Below are 23,407 nucleotides of genomic sequence, written 5' to 3'. Positions count from 1 at the left end.
ACTTTAAAAAATGCTCCTTCTCCACTGTACCTAATGTTTTTGCAATACTGTGTGGTAATTACACAAAAAAAGATAAATAAAATGAACCTGTCAGATTCCAAATAAACAAATTGAGTACCAGAGAGTACTGTTCTTGTTCTTTGTGTTTTGTTGGGGTTTTTTTTGTTTTTCTTTTTTTAAAAATTGTTCTTACAATATGGCTGAGTACCATTCTACCTTGTTTTATGTTCTACTTCAAGCAAGTATTCCTGTTAAACGGTGAACCAGATTTGTTACAGACTTCAGGATAGGTATCATCTCCAGGCAATGACGTATCAGTGTATTGCTGAGTACAACATAAAAAGCCAATGTCTGCATTAGCAATTAGTGCAGCGAAATAGGAATGGATCGACAAGTAAAACAATTGGGTTAGTGAGGACCCGATGTACAGACTGAATGCATTGCAGGAGTTTTTACTTCTGACCAGCTTCCATCTTGCCCTGTGGACGGAATGCTCATCAGCTGCTGGATTACACTGGCTGAGCTTCTGATGTACATCTTCGAGTTTAATTTTATCTGAAAGGAGTCTAGTTTGCATGCTTTGAGACTCTTACATGATACAAGCCAAAGCATTGTAAGAGGACAATCAGGAGATTCACTTAAAAAACACACTCCTGATCTGATTTAAAGTACTAAAATAAATGCACCCGAAGCTACAGGAGCCATCAAAAGAACACATCGGCACATGCAGCTATCCAGATTTCATCTTATACCTGAATATGAGGTTGGTTTCAGCTCACTCTTTCCTGGAAATTAGGTTTATCCTTCAGACTTACAGTAATTCAGCTTTCAGGTGAGCAAATTCCACAAAGCCCCCTGCATATAATCTTTGTGTTAGGGAAAGTCAAATTCATTATTTTAAACTGACAATAGTGTATAGCAGATTTAAGCAAACACTTTTATTTCTGAACTTATGAACTTCATCCACAGCATAAACAGAAGAAATCCTTTAAGTAGTTTCAAAAGACTGGACTTCAGTAATTGGAACCAAGTTATTAGGCAGTCACATCCCTGAACAATTACTGCCCACAAATCAGGTTTGTGAAACAGACACGGTAGGAGTTGATATGTAACACAAATTCACTAGACTGTAAAAGCTATTGATTTATTGTAAAATAATGTTAAATAAACACTTATTTTGCAATGACTTCACACATCTTTATCCTAAGAAGACCTTGGGAAAAAGAAAAAGGAGGACCCCAGCTCTACCTATGAACATCCAAAAGGATTTATTCTTCTTTCTATGTGCAACGCAACTCCCCACAAAAAGACAGTCAAATTGCTCCATAATTAGATTACTCCAAACTGCTGACAGTTTTCAGCACAGTAGTGGGGACCAATAGTAGTAGTAATGGAAACTATTTTGCTGTATTGTATGCAGTTACATCACCTGCAGATTTTAGGGAGAACTTACTGAACTTAAGTTTTCTAATATAAAAAAACCCCAACAACCGCCCCCCCCCAAAAGAGTAGCAGTTGCTTACCATGAAATGAGGTTGTGTTAAAATACGCTTTAGCTCCTTTGCATCATTGTTCTCTGGGTAACATGAAATTTCTTCCAATACCTGCAAAACAAGCAGGAGAAATGCCCATAGTAACTTTCTGTTAAATAAAGCTATTAATCAAACAAATGAAAACCCTCACTGGTCAGTCAGAATATCTCCAAACGATTATACAAAAGAATGTTTTTGACAGGAAAGGCCTTAGGAAAATGTGTCCCCCCCCAACTCCAAGAGAATAAAATACCTAATTTCAATTTTCTTTCTCAGAGAGATTAAAGCAGAAATTTGAAGGAAACAGTTGCTCTTTTTTCAATTGACAGTATTCCTCCAACAGCTAAATATATGGAGACAGAAATGAAGCGCTAACTTACAGGTGACACACATCACCACCACCAATTGCTACTTTCACACGCATGGTCTCAACTCATTAAAACAATCAAGTTTAAAAGCAGAATTAAAAATACTCATAAAACCTTCTCTTCACAAATTAAATTGTTAAAGACATCAAGTGTAGGTGGTCCATCTGCTACTCCACCTCTAAGGTCCAGATTTTATAAAATCTGAGCCATACTTCAGCTTATCACTGGGGGAAGGAGGAGGCAGGAGGCATTTGCCTGTAACTTGATACTTTCACCTTTATTTTCCACATGCAACTATTTGGACAAGGAAAGTAGAGTGTTTTGCTTCTGGAAGCACCTCCCATGACTAGCTGCCAGGAAATTTTGCAGAATAGGACTTTGGGGTGTCTATCTGTGTGACTGCAGTTATTACACAGTGTTTTAGTCTTCCTGTTCATTCTATTTTAATAGCACTATAAACAATGTTTTCCTATGACATTACCCCCAACAACTGTACTTATTTTTACTGATAATATATAATACAACTAGATTTTTTTTTACTACTTGCAATAAATAAACAAATAAAATACCATTTGTTAGGTATAAGAACCAAGAACATCTGTGTCTTTTTATCTTTCATCTTAATGTGTCACCTTCATTGCATTTCTATGTCTGCTCTTCTTAGAACTATATATGATAAACTTGTTTTTTCAATTTAAAAGGCTGATACCTAGAAACATATCTTTTTTTCTGACTAAGTAATATATAAACTGAACATGAAAGATATTGCATTTATCGAACAGGAGTGTTCCTTTTAAGACTGCTAGCGTGGCAGCAAAGGCTAAATGATGAAACTGAGTAATATATATAATCCTTACAGACATAAGGGAATTCTGCAAGTTTATGCAACATGTTATGTAACTCAAGTAAGTCACGGTACAATTCCAGAAATAATTCAGATTATGAGCCAGAATACATATCAGTATCTTAATGAAGAAAAAAATGTTCCACTTTAAATACAATCAAACTTTCAAAGTAAAAAAATATTTTAAAGCCATTACCTCTTTGGCTCTCTGTACAGCATCACTTGGAGGATTCCTGATTTGTGGTGAAGATTTTGTGTTTATTTTGTCATAAAGCTGAAATAACAAGAAAACAAACTACTGAAATCAGATGTTACTTTATATAAAGTAATGATGTGCGCTAACAATAGCTTGCTTATGTTACCATGATTAAGACGATTGTTAAACTGCAAGTCCCACAGATGTTTTGTATACCAAATCTAGCAGCTTAGTGTTTTGGCTTTTCATTTTTAAACATTTCCTGATTTGAACAGTGCCATAGATTCAGAGTTCATAGGATGACATGGGAAAGTTCAAGAGGTTAAGACATTCTGCAAACCTCCCATGCTTTTTCCACAGATTTACGGAAACTATATTCTTCTACTAGAAGTGATCCTATTAATCTTGAATAAATGCTGTAAATGATACATTCTGCTATAAAATCAAATTGATCTGCATATCCCACTTCTCTTAATAAATCAATCATCAAACATTCCAAGCAGTAATTTAAATAAACCTCAGAATATGGGACAATGCTCTTGAAGATAGAAAGCTACAAAAGCCTAAGTCTTTGGAGAAGAGAAAAACAAATCTTTCCAAGAAAGAGGGCTCACAAAAAAAGAGTACCTTTTTTTTACTAGAATTTTCTATTGGACAGAAGAATGCCAATGTATCGTATGCCTATCGTAAACCTTCCAGGTTAATTTTTTTTTTTTCAAAAATCTTTTAAAACCCCCTCAACTATGCAAAACACAATAGGAGACAGATCTATCTTCAATTTCAAATTAGAGATAGATATTACAGGCTCTCTTTCACACAAACCTAAAAGATTGTGCATGTTTTAAAGAAATAAATATATACTTAAGAATAAAAAGGCACTGTAATAAGTACTATTTTCAAATAAAAAACTTCTGGCTTACATTTCAAACAATATAAAGATGGTAATGCCTGTAATTAATTCCTATTTATGTTAGACTACTTCTTTGAAATATAAGACAGAAAAAAGATACAAATAGCTATTTTTAGGATATTAGAGAAATTTTTATCACAGTGGGGGCAGTGAAACACTGCAACAAGTTGCCCAGGGAAATTGTGGAATCTCTCAACTTTGGAAATACTCAAAATTCAACTGAAATTCAAAACAGTGTGTGTAAACAAACATTCAAAATACACAAGGGACTCTAACACCTTCAGCAAACCCTAACACTGTAAAGGATGAGTTGATAAGAACTCCCCATTTAGGCTGCTCAGCAAGGCGTTCTCAGGAGCTTCCTCTGAGAAGCTTACAGCTCCATCATTTGGCTGAGGACAGCCTTGGATGTTTGAAGAAGGAAATCCTGTCAAGCTACAGACGTGCCCTATTCTCTCTTTCTCACATGAAATACCATTCAGTTTTAGAAGAGGTGTAAATTGCAATAAATGCAATCCAATAACATCATTTTCCTTGTGCTCCTTAACAATCTAATGCACATGTTGAACATTTCAAGTCCATACAGAAATAAATACAAAAAGAGGAAACAATGTCACTTCCAAAAAACATTGCCTGGAGGACAGTTTTACCACTGCCTTGGGAAAAGAAAAGTAGAAATGTCAAGCTAAATCAGTTTCTTCCACATCCAACAACCTCACCTTGTGCTGCCAAAACACTGCTTTACTCAACAGTTTCAGCAGCCTTGATCACTGTTGAAGTTTTTAAAATAAAGCTTTCTGCTAGGTTATAGTTCAGGAGATACTTTAGTTGCATCCACAATTATTTGGTTTTACCTTTTCCTAAATAAGTAAACAAAACCTATCCAAACTCCAATAACCCCAAATTATTAAGTATCACATTTATACACCTGTTAAGAAACTGCATCAAGCACTGTGTACCAAGTAAAGTGCAGTAGGAGCTGCTGAAAATGCATGATACCCAATACATTGAACGTATTTTTCCAAGAGTCACACACACATCCTATTTAAGATTAATGAAATTACAGAAAAGTTAGCATGAAAATATTTTTATTAGTTCTTTCTAGCAATTGCTTAAAAGCTAAGCCACTGAAGTTGCTGATTTCACTCAAGTTGCTATGTTATTGTGATCCAAAACAACCCGCAGTTTACAGAAACAATTTTTTCTCACTATCATGGGAAAGGACAAGTTATCTTCTGAGACTAAGGAAGGAGGCAAAAAGGAAAGTAGGAAACAAAGTGCCTCTAAGATTGTTTAGAAAAAAATCAAGGCAAAGTTCAGACTAAACAAGGGTGCATTTATTTTTCCATAGCGCCTTCATGCTGAGGTGTGGCACTTAAATTTCATCTTCCAGGAGTGCTACTTACTGAGATCTGCTTCCAAGGCCCCAAACCATTAGGAGGGACTCTGACAGTACTTAAAAGAAAAACCTTCATATTTGCACTAAGACTTAAAGCCTATAATTACCCAAGCCACAGGATCCATTCATTGTTTCTGGGAGTAGAAGACAGCCTCAACTAGAAAAAGGATGTATTTTTGGTAGCTTCAATAGCACAAGCAGATCTCTTCTAGAGAATCTTCTTGGGTACTCTACCTCCAAAGTTCATTACAGTGGAAGGCACTCGTTCCGGTGTCTAATGGAAACACTATGCAAACAGCCTACACCACATTACATTTTTACCATGAGTAGAATGTGTTTTTCTCTAAAATTCTGTTCAACCTTAACTCTAAAAAGCAAGAGGCAAACAAAACCCACAATAAATCTGAAAAGAAACTTGAACCTCTCCAACTTGAAATGCATTTTTAAATTCCTAATTAAAACTAGGGACATTTCATGAAGGTATACTGATTTAAGAAAAAAAGAAATACACTTCCTCATTTGTTTAACTGGGTTACCATCACTTTAACCGCTGCATGCAAGGAAAAAGAAAAGCGTATTTTCCACCCAAATAAAAGATCATACATCTAAGAACAAAGAATACAAGTAATACTTAAAACAGGAGGAACTATCTTGGCAGGGGGAAGGGGGAATCTCAGGCAGCCAGAAAGCATAAAGTCAGCTACGTATGAGTTTCTCCCAGGGAAGACTACAGCCAAATGCCATATCATAATGAGAATATCAATTAAGAAATAAGATTGTTATATGTGTGTGTGGCATGCCCACAACAGATCACTGTTCAATTCTACATTCAAAATACAGGAAGGATGTCAAGAGGCAGAGAGGGCTCAGAAAAAGCTTTCCAAAAAGATCAATCATCTCTCCCACTAGGATATTATAAAATGCTTAAAGAAGACTGAAGTTTGATAATATAAGGGAAATTCAATTTAAATGACAAAACTATCACAGGAACCAAGTAAAAGGAAGTAGTCACAACGAATTCAGAGTAGAATTAAAGCACAAATATCAACATTGCAGGTAAATAAGGGTGTAATTGATTTACTCTCTTGGGAATTTTTAAAAAATCAGAAACAGACATTTTTGAAATGGTATACTGTAATTCAAGTTAGTTCATGGACATTGTAGCTTACAAGGGGACCAAGCTACATAATTAAAATTGCTTCTCCCAGCCACATATTCCATAAACAACAGATTAAGCTTTAAAATTTCAGTGTAAAATTTCATAATTTATTTTGTAATTGTTGGAAAATGATATCTATATCAATAAAACCGGTGTTTTATGAATTATCCTAAAGGGAGCCAATAGCAGCAGTGAAAGATTTATTTTGTGAAGTATGTGAAGTCAAAGAAGATTTCCACATGAGAAAATCCAAATGACATACAGAAAAATGTTGTTTGTCAATTTCTGTACAATATTTTTTCAAACACGCTGTAGATGTTCAGCTAGTTGTTACTATCTCTGTTCTCTGAATTACTTTTAAAACAGGAGCTGACCGTGGCTTTCATCACGTCAAGGTTTCTTTGTCTTTTTATAGATGGGCCACAAATTCTTAGGTTTTAATTGTGGTTCTTGAAATGATGGTGAGCACTGTCTTGAGCTAAAACTGTTTTTAATCCCTTTTTAACAACAAAACAGCTGTACTTATTACTGACATTTCATGTTAGCAACAGAAAAATTTCTTAGTGGAGACAATCAGTATCGTTACCAAACTGTCTTAGTGTCTATTTTCACATCTCGTCTGGAAACAACCTTTTGTTCAGGCCACTCAATTTCTCTCTGGTATAATGCATTATAACACTAAATTATTTTGGAAAGTAGTGGCACAAATTACAATACACAAGACAAATGCAATTATTACACACTGAAGATGGTAAAATGACAAGACTGTTTTCAAATCTATAAATACATACACAGCAATATCCCACGAACCATTTATCTTGTTCAGGTCCACATGTCATTATGCATTTCTAATGCATCCTTAGGAGAAATTAAAATAATATTATGTACAAGATTGTATCAGAAGTACTATTTCTATATTAACTGTTTACGTAGTCAAAGTAAAAATAAGAACATACAACCAAGATACTTATCTTTAAAAACATGTCGAGTAATAACAACCCCAGATAAGCCAGAAACAAAGGAAGTATTGGTACCTCTTAGTACTTGCTTTACGTTTTTATTTTTTCAATATACCATTTCAACAATGCCTTCACAGAATTTTTTTTGGACATTAAAAAAAAAAAAAAGTCTGGTTCTAAAGTGTCTCTTGTTTGGTATGTATTCATATAAACAAAAGGATGAATTCAGGATATTATTTTGTGTCTCTCATTGCCAATTTTAGTAACTGTGTTCAGTCTGGACAGAATTTTTTAGCATTATGTTATTAAGCTTGTTTCAAAAAACACATTAACCCTAACATAACTAGTCTTTACTGGTTACAGAAGATGATTAGAAAAAAACTTTCCACCAGAACACAGCAGAAGCTGGTAAGAGGAGCAAAGCTTATACTATGCATTAATGCACCAGAACTAGTGAAGCAGTCCTACCTTCTTTTCAATCTTTGAAAAAAGACTGTTTTGCAATACTTTTCAAATATTTTTGCACTTAAAAAATATCTATAGCAGAAGCAATTTAGAAGAAGGAATTTACAGCTCCATAATTTGTCTCTGAAAGCATGTGAATTTAGAGTTTTCATTTATACACATTAACAAGCACATTTGTTCCTTTGGACATAAGAATACAACACACCTTCACACGAATGTTTTACAAAATGTTTAAGAAAACTCTGAATGAAACATGTTTGCACACATCATAGATTAAAGTAAACATTAATGACAATTACAGCCAGGCTTTATATACTCCTGCGGTACAGAACACATTACTATGAGCAGTTAGCTACACAATTTTAATCACAGAAAACCAGCCTCTTTACAATGCTGTTGTCTTTCAGCAACCTTCAGTCCTTCAGGGACCACACCAAAGGTGGTTTCTTGTGGAACAGAATTAACTGGATCATTCTTCACTGTCCGCAACAGAATGCTTTTCTATGTAACACCAACAGACTTTCAGCAGGGCAAAATCTGTATCTGCCCTAATGATGGGCTTTCTTTTTGCTGGGACACTCTATTTTGAAGTGATAGCAAATAACTCTCCCCCAAGTAGCCCAACTCCAACAATTTCACTCAGCAATAAGCATAAATGTAACAATTAAAAATTTCTAATAATTAAAAAAAAAAAATTGTTGTAAAATGCCACAGCAATTGTAACCTTTGGAATTTCCAGACTTTCGAATACTTTGGATCTCAGTCTCGCTCCTCAGCACCAGTTCTGCATTGCTACACAGAAAATCAAAAGAGCTTGCTCTAGAAAAGCTTAACAATCACAACTAATATATTAAGAAAACTTGATACAACAAACATAAATTGACATTTTAGCTAATTAACAGAATAGTACTGCTTCTTAAAAAGACAAGTTTTACTTTACATTTTGCATGCTAGAACACAAATGCTATGAAGAGAATACCCACAACATGTCAAGTAGTGTCACTATCAGTAGACCAGCTTTCTTCGTAGGAGTTGAGACTTTTTGCCTTCTGCCTGTATAAAGGGAACTTGTTTCTTTTGATATTTAAAAGCAGACAGCCCAAAGCCTAATCCACAATCAGGCAGAAGAGACAAAACAACAAACTCTTCTCTTCTGACTAGTTTTTCAGATGTGCAGAAATTCCTTTTTAACCATTTCCTGTAAGAGGGGTCAGAATACTGTCTGAACACAACCCCCATTCAATGTCACACTGAAAAGTTTAGATACATGACAACCAGCAGAAATTTAGCCTCACTGCCTGGTCTAATCTTGAATGTAATCAAAGTTAGATCACACAGTGAAATCAGTTAAGTATTTTATCTATCCAAAATCTGTAAGTTTTTGTGATGCAAACGAGAAACTTTTGTTAAAACAAGAGCTACTGAACTGCTAGAGCATAAAACCCCATTATGTTTCAACACAAACACACATTTTGTGAGGATTCAGTTATAATTCAGACAGAGAGATACTGGGTTGCCAACCTCAAATATTAAATCCCTGAATTGAAACATCTAAAAATAACCATTGAAACATGTCCTTATATATTTGACTTTTACTTTCTGAACAATATAACCATATGCAACACAGTGATATTAGAGGACTGTTTTTCATCACTTTTAGGTTTTTGTACCATCTAAAAATTTGCGGGTGGAGGTGCTGCCCCTTGCACAGCAGCTTACTAACAAATAGGCTTGTTGCTCTGTTATCTTTCACAGCTCCCTATCGTGGTACTCCATTGACCCCAGAGGTTTCATGTGCTGCAAGGCTGAAAGAAATCCATGACCTACTGAACGAAATAATATTCACAAGCAGTAATATCAAAGAAGCGCTAAAATTAAAGAGCCAATTAGATAATTGATAGATCACTTCATTCTTTCTTCTGCCAGTTCTGTTTCACATCTCCTCTTCCATGGAAAATGTTATAACCTTCCCATGGGTGCCTCTTTCCTTGGGATTCTATGCCCTCAAGGAAACACATCCCTGAAGATAACAAATCCTACTGGAAAACACACTGAATAACAAGGTCACAGTCAGCAAGGGCTTTATCTTCAACTTCTTTTAAACCCTCTGGTTTTCACTGTTAAGGACTGTGCCTGAGGCTCACAGTTAACCATTTTAGCAGCAGTGACCTAACATTCATTTCCCAGCATAGTTCCACAGCACACGTTACAGTCCCATCCCGTATGAAAGTGTGAAGCATATTTAAGACTCTACTTTGTGACCACTAGAGCATTACAGGTTACAGCCCTCCACAGCTTCAAACTTTTTTGTGTGATACACTTATTGTAGAATAGGAGTACGATCAACCTTTGCATTTAAGTTCCTTACACAGTGACATGCTGTGCAATTAAACAGCGAACAAAACTACTTCAAAAGGTTTCAGGAAATAGTTCATCAGCTAAAACGAAGATTTTCTGACACAGTATTCACAGAAGAAGACAGTCTGAAGCAGTACATTAATTCTGTCTGAACAGACAAGAGTTTGCTTCTGTCATGCCACAGAACTGACAGCTGCCATCTTTGCAGCTTGTTACTTCAGGCACTCAGACTTCCAGTAACCCTGACAGAGGTTATGCTAATTTGAAATACTCAATTTCTTTCTACATATTCACATTCATGCAACACATAAATTATCTTTTATGTAAAAAAATTCTTATAGTAGCAAAGAGAACCCCAAATTTAATTTTCATTATTTATGTGATAGAACTGAAATACACATATTCTTCTTTTACTTTTTTGAGGAACGTTTTATCTGCAAAATGTAGGCCAACTGTAATTTGTTTCTAAAAGTCATCTGCATTCTTACATATTCATAATGTGTTACTTGTAGAACAGAGTTACTCTTGCTGCAACCTGTCTCAGAAATGAACATCAAACCAGATTTTCTTATATCTTTACCTACAACAACAGGTAAGAAAAAATGGTGCCAGGTAAACTCAATCAACCCTATGGAATTTCAACTTTTACTCCAAACTGCTTCCTTTTTTTGGGACCATTCCACATTTGGGCTTCTTCACTTGTTTTATTTTCAATCAAGAACTTAACTTTTGGGTGGGAGAAGAGAGGAGAAGAAACACAACCAAACTGGGTAAAACATTTTTCTCTGTGTATTAGTTCAATTCCCACTGCACACAATTGGCAAACAACTGTCTCCTGAAGAGCAAGAATGACAAATTTCATTGTATTGCATACACAAAACCTGAAATTCTGACCATGCAAAACTGACATACCAATGAAGCTAAATGCCAACTGGAAAATGTTTAATAAGCAAGTTGTTAATGACCACATTTCTGATGCACACAGAGGATACTACATGTTTCTCAGTGGTTATGCCTTACTACTGGAGAAGGAGAAAATATATTAACTGATCTACTTCAAGAAATGCTAGAATAAAATTCCTTGACCCTTCAGTGTGCTATACATGACAACAAACGCTGCCTGTCAGATGTGGTCCTACTGAGTTGCCAGAACAGTATCTCAGTAAAGCACAAACGATCAAGGTTCATTCTACTGAGGATGAGTATAAATTAAGACAGAAGGTGACAGATATGGTACCTGTTTTATTAAGGTGGAACCCTGAAATGATTGTTTGCTTCCTTTGAGAGGGAAAACATCCTCCAACCCCTAACAAGTGCACAGCCAAAGGATTGTGTATGCACTGCCTTCGCAGTAATCCAAGGGGTGAAAAGGAACCCAGAAAGAAATCCTCCTCATCGCCTTCACAGGATCTGTCTATTGGTAGCAATTTGGTTACATGACGGTTGGAAGGAAAGCATACAGCCCTTTGCCAGTGTTGGCAATAGGCAAAGATGCCAAGTGGCATAACATATGTTACCACTCAATATTTTATCATCTAAATCTCGCATTTTATCATCTAAATCAAGCATATTTTGTATGCTTGGAAACACTAGGGGAACTAGAAGGTTAAGGTGTAGAGCACTGAAAAGGTTTTCCATTCTGTTATGTAGCTAAATGTTGGGGTATCTGTTGTATCTATCTTTTCATCAAAACTTAAAAAAGTGAAAATGTATCCAAGTTTAAATTCTCTCAATAGGTTACAATCCTGTAGCGAAACTGCAGGCAGACATGAACTGTGGGGAAATCACACAAAGTTCAATCTGAAAATAAGACTATACAAATCTGTCCAGCTCCATACACCAAATCCACTGTGCTTATGTATGTGGATGTAACCAATTTGTTTAGGACAAACAGCAATTTTAGCTTTTAAAATGATAAAAGAAATACTTCTACTTACGCGTATTACATGGCACATTGCTTTTTGCAGTTTTCATAGAACATAAAATATTTTTACAGTTTGTTCTAAATCAACCTTTGATCTAATTTTATTTTTTAAACTGATACAGTTAAAAGCAGATTCAAAGACACACTTATGTTTATACTAGTTCAGACCACATGGTCAAGTGTCAAGATGTTCAGTAATATCTGACTTGTATGTTCTATTTCTTTGCAAGGGGCTAGCTTTTTACCTTCAGCATACATGAGCTATGAACAAATTTTAGCTCTATTGTAGAACATATTTCTTTTTAGCAGAAACTGCCATGTGCTATGCACTTACACTGTAAATTCAAAGCTTTCACATTTCAGAAGTAAAAGAGCTGAGGAAAGGACTATATTCTTACAAAATAAACTGCAGGGTGTGTGCAGTTTTTTTTCCACAGCTGTCCTTTTAGATTGTGCCTCTTGATTTGCTTCGTATTTACCAAGAAGTCTTTTTTTTTTGTTGTTGTTTGTTTGGTTTTTTTTAATTGTGTCACAGAAGTACTGATAATAAACAGTTGTGCTACTCCTCAAAATCACACAAGACATTATTTCCTTCTATTTAATTTCAGGTGTCCCTAAATGCCTCATTCACATATAATGAATCCAGACTCCAGTATCCGACAGCATTGTATTTCACTATAAATTAGGACTCTAACCTAGTAATTTGTCTCACATTTTAAGAAAAACCCCATATTAATACTCATCACAAAAATTCTGTTGACTGTAGAAGCTGCAGTTCTCAACAAGTGATAGCAGATGTTAAAAGATATGCCAGACAGTATATGTACATAGCTTACTGAAGAGGAAGAGGTTGCAATTTAGCAAAATTCTACATCATATGCAATACATGAAGGTAAACATATGTTCTCTCAAATTGGAAAGTGTGGTAAGTAAAGCCTGGGATTGAATGATCTTAAATAAATACATGCTACACTTTAAAATCATAGTGACAAAACAAAAATTAATTAGACAAGTAGACTGACTGAGACGTTTTCCTACCTCCTCAAAGGAGGTGGGAACTCTTCAATTACTGCTGCCATGAGCTGACTGCAGATATCCAGGATACCCTTCAGTCCTCCACTATACACTACAAGACATCTTCAGTACGCCATCTAATCTTTTTCTATTTCAGGAACTCTTTGCCACAAGTTCCTCCAGCCATTATTTTTTTTTTTTTGGGTCTCAACTCCATTCCTGTATCATAAACAAGATTCTTCTCTGTTCACATTGCAAATGTTTTAACTTCTTTCAGAAAGATGAAAGAAGTAAAACTAGGATGAGATAAAGGTACTGCTTTGCACATAGCAGTACCAAGAAAACAAGCACAGCAGTCGGAAAAATCAACACAATGAAATTCAATAGTCCCAATAAAAAAACCTCTCTCATTCTGGAATGTACCAGTAGTATTGTTATGAGAGACACGGGCTTAGATAATTATTTCACAAGGTACTTTAACAGATTTGTAATTTCAAGGACACAAAAATCCCATTATTTCAATAACATAGTCACTTAATTTTTTTTTGCTGCATCAGATATCTAACTGAAGCTGATCTTAACAAAAACAAGGCAAAACACCTTTTAAAGATGACACCAAGCAGCTGATCAGATAAAAGTAAGCATAAAATACATTGAGGTGCTGGAGCGAGTCCAAAGAAGAGCAATGAAGCTGGTGAAGGGTCTAGAGAACAAGGCTTATGAGGAGTGGTTGAGGGAACTGGGGTTGTTTAGTCTGGAGAAAAGGAGGCTGAGGGGACACTTTATCGCCTTCTACAACTACCTGAAAGGAGGCTGTAGAGAGGTGGGGGTCGGACTCTTTTCCCAAGTAACAAGTGATACAACAAGAGGAAATGGCCTCAAGTTGTGCCAGGGGAGGTTTAGATTGGATATTAGGAAAAATTTCTTCACTGAAAGGGTTATCAAGCAGTGGAACAGGCTGCCCAGGGAAGTGGTTGAGTCACCATCCCTGGAGGTGTTTAAAAGACATGTAGATGTGGCACTTAGGGACATGGCTTAGTAGTGGTCTTGGCAGTGTTAGGTTTACAGTTGGACTCGATGACCTTAAAGGTCTTTTCCAACCCACATAACTCTATGATTCTATAAGCACCAGGGAGAACTAAAACCTCAACACGGGAAGGGCTATAAAAAGAGTAATGGTACATGGACAACACCTTGATACACCCCACAGAATAACCTTTGCCTCTGTCTTGCCCCCCTCCTTCCAATACGGACTAATGACCTATAGCAAGAACTATAGACTCAGGTTAAGCCTAACCAGGCTTCATTCCCAATTCTGTCAGTTGAATGAACTCTTCAGGGTTAGATTACCATCTTGAAGAAAAGGATGCTAATGACCACAAACGTCATTCCAGGGGGATATAGAATCCATATAAAACTAGTTAAATCCACAATGATTATAGAGGGTTGGCAAAGAACACAGCTTCTCACCTGTTTTGTGACACAGAGCATACCTTGCACCAGGAGGTGCTAATGTTGGAGTTACAACTATTTTTGTTTCTCCCTATCCATGTAAATTTTTTGTAATGATATACTGAGAATAAAAATGTAGTGCAATGACCTTATTAGTACAAAGAACAGTCAACATGTACCAGTCAACTACTTGAATAACTGGAAGTAGGAGGCAGTGAGGCCTGACTGACTTCAAAGATAGAAGCATAGCTTACTGGGCTGTTATTATATTGCCTTTGGGTATTTTAATGTAAACTAAGTGTAGACTGAAATATCATTCTGAAGAAAGCTCCCAGCACCCACAAAGCGGAAGTGTTATTCAAGATTTGTGGGCTGTATCTCAGGCACCGTACCACTTCTTTATGTTTGTCATTTCTCAGAGTAAGTCCCAAGCTCCTGGAGAAACAATAAATCCGAGAATCTGAAGTTTTGTAAGAAAAAAAACCCCAACAGGTAGCCCTTATGGTTAAAAAGGTACTGAAACTAACGTGAACTACACTCAACATAAAAAGAGGTGAAGAAAATGTAGAAAGTCAAATATGAAAATGATCCTCTCTACCTCAAAACAGTATCAGTGAAGTTAATTAAGTGTTCTGCAAGTGCCAGGAATACAATTCTACTGTTCTTTGACAGATCAGGGCCCAGTAACATAAAAATACACTGTAATCAAGGGGATTTTTAATTCTACATGCTCAAAAAAAAAAAGTCTACGGATTTATGCTTTTGGAGTAAGTTATGTTGGTGCACACAGACACACACACACTTACACAGACACTCACAGTGACACACCATTGACACAGAGAAGATGACATTAGGCCAAGAGGAATGGGCTAAATAGTACAATTCTCATTTAAAGTACATACTTTATTAAGCTGAATTTCACTTGATGATTCACCACATCAGTACTATGCTTATAAATACTCAGAAATGACAGAACATTAGTTAGAAAGAAAACAGGTTAAGTGCAACAAAGCAACTATCACAGTGTCATGCAATCCGACCCAGAATTTTGCATTGTTGGAAAGTGGTGGATACATAAATTTCTCAAAAATGAATCTTAATCAATATAAAAGTTAGTTAGCTCTTATTTGTATTAGTCTTGTGTTTAAGAGACCCAGTCATATATAAGTGTTTCAATAAGATATTATAAAAACATGGAACAAAAATGGTTTCTTTTAGAAGAAGTCTTCTTTTAGAAGACTAAACATAAGACAAATTCTCTGTATAAATTTTCTCTGTAAGACAGAGAAACAGGAAGAACAAGAAAACAATGAGATGATGCTGACTAGCACAGTGATCCACATATCCCAGGAACAAAGAAAATGAAATGCAAAGATATGAAGGAAGTTGAAAATGGAAGGTATTTTAGAGATGATTATGAAATAATGCACAAGAAATTCTAGAATAGCCTCTGCTTTTAGTGTTCTTTCAGATATGGCCTTCCAGAGAAGTTACCTTTTAGAGAAAACGCACACTGCACTGGTGATGAGGATCCAGCCCACCTGCTGAAGGAATTCTTCAAACAGTTCTCCCTAAGGCTTGGTCAATGTTCTTCTACACTACTTGGGAAAGGAGTTTCCATTGCAGTGTGAGAGACCAGTCCCTCCCACTCCCTGGGGCTGAGCATGCTGCCTCTGCTGGATTGGGATAAGAGCCAGATTTGGTTCCCCAAATAGCAAGGTGCTTTCCTGCCAACATAGTTTCTTTTTCTTTCTTTTTTTTTTTTTAACAAATATTTTCCATTTGTTTTTGTCTTACAAACATATCAATTAAAGGATAATTAAAAATAGGAAAACGAGGTGTTTTAAAAATGAGAAAGGATTATTTCACATAAACATAACACGTTCTGCGGGAGTTTAGCAAGACATATAGCACACATACACTTTCTGATCTGTTTTTGCAAAAGAAATGCATTCATGTTTCACTAAAACATATTCCACTCACTAGTTTTAAAATAATCAGTATTCAAGAGGGCAAGGACCAAAGCCATTCTTATTCAAATCAAAACATAGAAAAATTAGATGATTCATGAAAATATTTAAAATTTTTATACACAGCTGCTGGTTTTATTTTCTTTTCTATATCATATGATAGATATTCCACCACTCTATTCATGATTTAAAAGAAAAGAAGAAGAAAATGAAAGCGTCCTGAAAATAGAAATCAAAATGTCTCTTGCTTTGTTTTTTTCCAAAGGATATAATAGAATTGTTAAATTAATACACTTTGCTCAGAAAAGAGCAAATCAGGGATAAATGCATGAAGAGTTTAAAACATTTTCAGAGAACTATAGTATCAGCCATGGCTGGACAATGCTGAATAACTGATACTTTTACAAAAGACGTTCAAATTACCGTGCCAACGTCTAACATTGAGAGGGTAACAGAACAAACCAAAACAAATCCAGCAGAAAGCTTTAGCCAACCATGTAAGAGGCTAAACTGAGGTCCCCACAACATTCTTTCTAGCAAAAGAGAAAATATGTTTCCTTAAAAGTCTGGACTTCAGGACCAAATCTGTTTGGATGACTGAGTTCAAAAGAAATACTGAGGGAACTCTGAAGTGTGCACGGATGCATTTTCCTTTGAAACATTACCATTAGCAGCAAAGATTCTCTTGAAAAATCAGTATACCTTAAATATATGCACTATGAATATAAATTAAACTGTAAAGGGAAGAAGTGGGTACACATATAGATATACATATAGCTTCTCCAAAATTTATTTAATATCATTTAGTTAAAACAGTATGTGTGTAATGCGTTACGCCAGCAAAAGGTAAAATAAACTTTCTTCAAAGTTCATAACGCTTCTATCACAGATATACTCGCAGAAATAACAACACTTACCTTAATGATTCCATTTATGAAAATAATGTAACAAACTTCTTAAATTAACAGCCAAAAGATATCAGCCTACAGAACTATCTGACTCAGGACAGACAGACGCAGACAAAGACAGTAGCACAGAGAGGCCCCAGTCACACAAAAGCTGATATTGTTCTCCTGCTGAGCGAAAATCCCACTTGTAAATCGAACGACATCTGCATTCAGAATCACCCACAGAAAGTGTCCCTGGAGAGGTGACCAAACTACTTGACTCAACAGAAGAAAGATTTCTCTTGTCTCCTTCAATGTAGGCAGCTGCATAAAATAGCAGCTTCTGGTTTTACGTTTTAGCAAACCTTGCTTCCTTTGATGCACCAATAGAGATGAAACACAATGTGTAAAAACCTTCCCCATTCGGCACAGCCTTGAAGCCCAGTATACTTTTCAAAACAAATAATCATTAAAGTAAAATCTTTTGTCATGATACGGAAAATAGCCAAACACCAATGTCTCCAAAATTAGTAACCTCTTCACATTTATTTCCAACTTCTTTATCAGTACTGCTGACACAAGACAGCAATGCCTCCCAGGATCTCTTTCATGAAAGTCAATAAAAAAATCTTAATCAAAGCATTTGATAAGGCTTCTAAAAATCTGTCAGTGGTAATAAAAAGCTGCTTCACTACTTAAATTCAGTTCTGTTTTTCTGTAAAGTTATTTATATCCTTTACTTAACTTTATTACATTCTTTATTATCTAAATTGGATACCAGAATTAAACAATCTATAAAGCTTTATATAGGCATAAACCCAGACAGTTCTAAGTCACGCACAGGAATGTCCTACAGCATTCACCAAAATTTTGATCATCACATTTCTAACAGAAGTGAGGTAAAAAAAATCTGTCCAACCCAAAGTTACTCTTTACTTTACAAGAAAGATCAATTATTAAATAATAATTTTTTTTTTAGGTAGTGAATATTTCTAAATAGCTGTTTCTAGAAGGCCCTTTTCTTTACTCTCCCCAGTAAACAAAATTAAGCTTTTAATAATGAATTGTGTAACTTTTGTACAGGAAAAAAACACTCAACACAATAGAGGGATTCTGTAAAATTATGAAGAAATCATACAATGAAACTATTCAGTAAGCCCACATCAGGATATGCTGGTGCATTGCAGGATTTGTCCCAAAGTGAATATAAATTACTTTTTAAGTAGTTGGCACCTTTCTCCCCTTGGCTTTGAACAGCTTTGGTACCCAAGTAAAGTGGAAGAGTGTCTTAATATAGCTATCTAAACACATAAATGAATCAATTAAACACAATCGATGGGATGATAGGAACCGTGCTTTCTATGGCCTTCAGAAGTGCCTGTCCTCACAACACCTAAGTTAATGAATTACTGAGAAAGACACTTCTATTTTGTGATCTATATTATCTGAAAAAAACATGTGGGTAACTTGCAGTCTTAACACAAAGATTTTCTAAAAGCAAAAAGAAGAAAGGACAAAGAGTTCAGAAGCAAAAGAAGGTATTTCAGCAGCAGGAGTGAACTATCATCATGTGCCTAATCTAAAAATAAGGATAACTCTTGAGAAAGAGTAGGAACATGAGAACAAATTTAACTGTGGAAAAAGGCCAAGGAAGAGGAACAGTAGTTTTAATGCAAAGTGACAGCAACAGCTTCACAACATATTATAAAATTCCTACTTAGCGCAATGTTAATGCTTTACAGGTGACTTGTTCTGGTGGCCCAAATACTCCGAGAGGAATAAACAGTTTCCCTGACAGAACTTCATTCAAGTACAACTGATGATTTTTTCAGAGTTCTGAGAGAAAGTGGAATAGTATCAATGCATAAACAGAAATTAATCTCCCACATTCAAGTTACTGAAATGAAAAAACTACCCTTTCAAACAATACTGTCTGTAACTTGTTTCAGTCTTTCAAATATGCATTTCATGACATTGCAATCTTCCAGAATTTTATTTTGTATTATTCTAATCAAAGTATCTTTGGGAAGATTTGATCATCCCCCTTCCACATAGCATAATAAAACAAAAATGCTTTTTGACAGTCTTTTGTTCTCACAAATATGTTATTATAGTCTGCATTTAAACATATCCCTTTCTGTCTAAGAGAATGACCGTGAATTGTAGATAGAAGAATGGCAAAATGGTATGAATTCATTGCAGTTTTTTCTTGTTTAAAAGGCTACAGCAGATCATTACAGAAATATTAGATCATTAGTGAAGTACTATGAACCAGACGGATACAGTAAAGAACAGAAAAAAGCAAAAGCATTGCAGAAGCGTGAGTTAATGGTCTGGTAGACCTGTCATACAGCAAAATACTTAAACTAAGGCCATCTGGTTTACCAAAGCCCAACAGTTATATGACAATATAATAATGGTTAATAAATATCTAAAACCTTCCCGCATGAGTGACACAAATGTTTCGGTTCTTATTATTACGCTTATGTTATTCTCTTCCTGTCCAGATTTTTATTTCTCATTCATATTATCTGATCACCTTTCTATACTGCAGCATGCAATATAAAAAGACAGAGCAATTTAAGCTTCTGGAACACAAGTTAGATGAACTTACACTGGGAAAAAAAGATCCATATTTTAATGCAATTTGCAAGATGAGTTGTTGGAGATGCAATTCAGGAAAGTCATGAGTTCCTAATCCCTTCTTCCTGCATGCTTCATATAATTTTATCCAATGACCGTTTAATGTAAAATGCATAAACAGGTATCAAGAACAAAGATTAGACCTGTAGAATCTTGTGCCAGAGGAATGCCCTCATCACTTAACAGCTAACTATCTCTGGCTCCTTGAGTCATATAGGCAGCTATGTTGTGGGAAGCTTTACCAGAAGGCTTATGTTCCCATACAGGCCAGTTCAGAACCCTGCAGCTGGCTCCTCTTCCAGAAGAAAGTATGTGTGGATTTGAATCCTTTGAAGTTGAAGGATGCACAGAATCCAGGTGGCCCACTATTCACCAATCACTAACCAAATTGTAAGAAGTGTACAAATAATCTACCACATTTTAAAGAGTTTGGACACGACAGGAACTATGGCACCATTTATATTCAGCTCATACCCCTGCAAAGCTGCATATAGGAACTAAAACATTCAAGAATTTTCCAGAAACTGTTTACAGTTTCTACAACCATAATCATCAGCAGATCAGATAGCTGGAATGAATCCTATTCCTGTGTGTCTTTCACTGGGTAAAAAAACACAGACATCTTGTTAGAGCTGTGATATTCACTCAGGTATCCAAGCTGTTAAATTTAAGACATAGTAATAAAATGGTCATCATGTATATGGTCACATAAGCATTTTGGTTTGATTGAGGAGCGCATTTTTTAAATGAATCTTTTGATTATGCCCACCTACTATTTTTTGGTTTTCATTGTACAGAGTTACCAGAGCATATTTACTCTCAAATGACACTAAAATATAAGATGCTGTTCACTGACAAGTGGTTATTCAGTCCATAGGACTGCAGTATAGCTAGTATAAAGTAAAAGCCCTCAAAATACACAGAATTGTCAACACTGCGTCCTCAGTGTCAACTGCTTTGCTCTACAGATCTGCTATAGTTACATTGTAGTACTTGCTAATGTGGACATAGCCTATGTCTCTGTGGATTTGGTTCCATCCTGAGCTTTTTCTCAGTGGAATGTATAGATTGCTTTAGAAAAAGTTTGCCTTGCCTGTAAGCAAGTCCTGTTTTCAACATGAAGTATCCATATAACCCAGAAAAAAATCAGGGAAAGTTTCTTCTGCTTCATTTTGACCTTTATTTTAGACCGGAATACTATGTAGACACAGAAATCAATGACAGCATGATATACTTTTGAATTTGTCCTTCAATGAGGATCTCGGCACTCAATGTGAGGGATGGAGTGTAAGCCTGCAGTGATGCTGAAGGTCCCTGTTTTTGCAGAGAGTTGAAGTTGAGCAAACACTTCTACCTCAAAACTATACGTATGTTTTCCCAAATTCACACAATTTTGGAGGAAATACAATGTATTTGCTTGTTAGGCCTTCTTGGTTAAAAAACTATTAGGAAATATAAACAGGATCTCTGCATGTGACAAGATAACAAGAAACTTTGAGAACAGGAAGTCCTGAAGGTACAGAAAGATAAGTAGTATGCAAGCATTTTTCTCTGAAACACCAGCCTACTTGGTTTTCAAAATTATTTTTGCAAAAAAAAAAAATCTGTGAACCATCTGATATCACATTTGATCTGTACGTGTAGCCAGACAGTGAACCATGCTTACAGACAGACAGTGAAGAAACGGGAACCAGATCCTGATTATGCCTACCAGAGGGCACTAACCTGTATCTTCTAGCTTTGTAATTTTTGCACACTTTCTTGTGGAACACCCACTGCTGTCTTATGGAGTAATAGCTCTAATGAACCACAGAATAATACACGTTTAAATGACTGAGCCTATTACATACTGTGTTCAAGAATAGGACAGAAAGAAGTATACCTGTTTCACACAAAAAATGTCATACTTGTAGGAATATCCATAGAAGTGGTCTAAGATTATTACATTACTTAAAAATAATGATAAAGGAATGAATCTGTACAGTTACAAAGTTACAATTCACATTTAAAATAAAAAATAAAATCCAGCCTTTATCAAAAGAAAAAAGCCTATACTGATAAGTTATTTTATCAGAATAAAATGATTCTGATAAATAAAATTAATAGCTTAATTCAAACCAAGTCATTAACGACTTAGATATTCTAAAATATTCTGTATTTATCATCCTAAAATGTATTTGTGTGTAAAGTGCTAGTTGATTGTTACTTTCCACACCTAAATAAATTCATTTTGGTATGAAACAAAAAAAGAGAATACATTTGGGATAAAACAAAATATTATCTAATGAACAACAGATATGGAAACGCATTCAAATTGTTTATCACAGAAAACTTACATCTAGTAGCGTGTGAAGATGCTGATCCTGGAAAACACTGTGAAGAAAATCTAAGTCTTTTTCGCTGCAGTCTGTAAGTGCATGAATTTCTTCCAGGCTGTCCAGCACCTGTGAAACTGCTCCTATGGGGCAATAAACAGGAAAAAAAAGAAAGAATAAAAATCAATAAAGCAAAGACTCACGGTAAACTGAACTTTGGAAAAGGAAACTTTCACTTCATCTGGTACAACTGGAACAGGAACTTTAAAAAGCTGGAGTTTTTGTAGGAAAACTCACTGAATAAACTTCACGTATATCAACAGTGCCCATATATAGTGTAATTATACATAAGAAATGGTTTAACTGAAGAGACGTTAAAACCTGTTTTTATTAAGCTTAGCTTTGTTCTATTTTAGCCTGGTTTCCAACAATGTCTTACGAAGTTACTTGAATTATCTGCCCAACTGCCTGTCCTCACCATTCTTACCCCAACCTTCTCTTTTTTCACTTTTTGAATTGCTGGCCAATTTCAAATACATATGCCAAATCAGTAAAAATTTGAAAGAACCAATGCTCTCACAAATTCTTTTAGAATCAGCATCTGGATAGAGGAGGGAAGAGAGAGAAACACCTGATTGCTGTGTCCTCCAGAGGAGAAAAAAAGGCTGTAACATGAGCTCCGGTTTTTGTTGTGTTTGTTCTGCTTGCCTGGTTATCTCAGACCCAGTTATAGCACTTGCTGACTTTTGACCAGTGGATTGGTGTGGGTCATAGGATGATGGGGATGATTTTTATATGGCGTAAGGGTGAGAAGAGAAGTGAGGTATATGGGGACAAAAAGGAGAAATAGGAGGGATTATGGAAGATGGAAGTCCACGAGGAGAGTTGAAGTCACAGCAGGGAAGGATACAGAAACACAACACAAATCCATAGTCAACCAGCCCATACTGGTTCCTTGTGGAACAACTTGTTTTAAAAATCAGATATTAGTGGTGTCTGCCACTTCTGTGCA

At 35.6% G+C, this 23,407-nt stretch overlaps 1 protein-coding gene across 2 annotated transcripts in view; it reads right to left on the bottom strand.

The window, feature by feature from the left end:
• Positions 1-23,407, bottom strand: part of CASK (calcium/calmodulin dependent serine protein kinase) — a 228,954-nt gene that overhangs the window by 43,220 nt on the left and 162,327 nt on the right. For both annotated transcript variants that reach the window (XM_075173997.1, XM_075174007.1), the window contains exons 11-13: positions 22,417-22,538; positions 2,941-3,018; positions 1,524-1,604 (exon numbers count right to left, since the gene is read on the bottom strand). In XM_075173997.1, the coding sequence (XP_075030098.1) occupies positions 1,524-1,604; positions 2,941-3,018; positions 22,417-22,538 (281 nt within the window). The remainder of the gene's footprint in view (positions 1-1,523; positions 1,605-2,940; positions 3,019-22,416; positions 22,539-23,407) is intronic.

This window comes from Calonectris borealis, chromosome 1 (assembly GCF_964195595.1).
Source record: "Calonectris borealis chromosome 1, bCalBor7.hap1.2, whole genome shotgun sequence".
Lineage (NCBI taxonomy): Eukaryota > Metazoa > Chordata > Aves > Procellariiformes > Procellariidae > Calonectris > Calonectris borealis.
The sequence above is the reverse complement of the archived record's forward strand: the minus strand, read 5'-3'. Positions and strand labels throughout refer to the sequence as shown.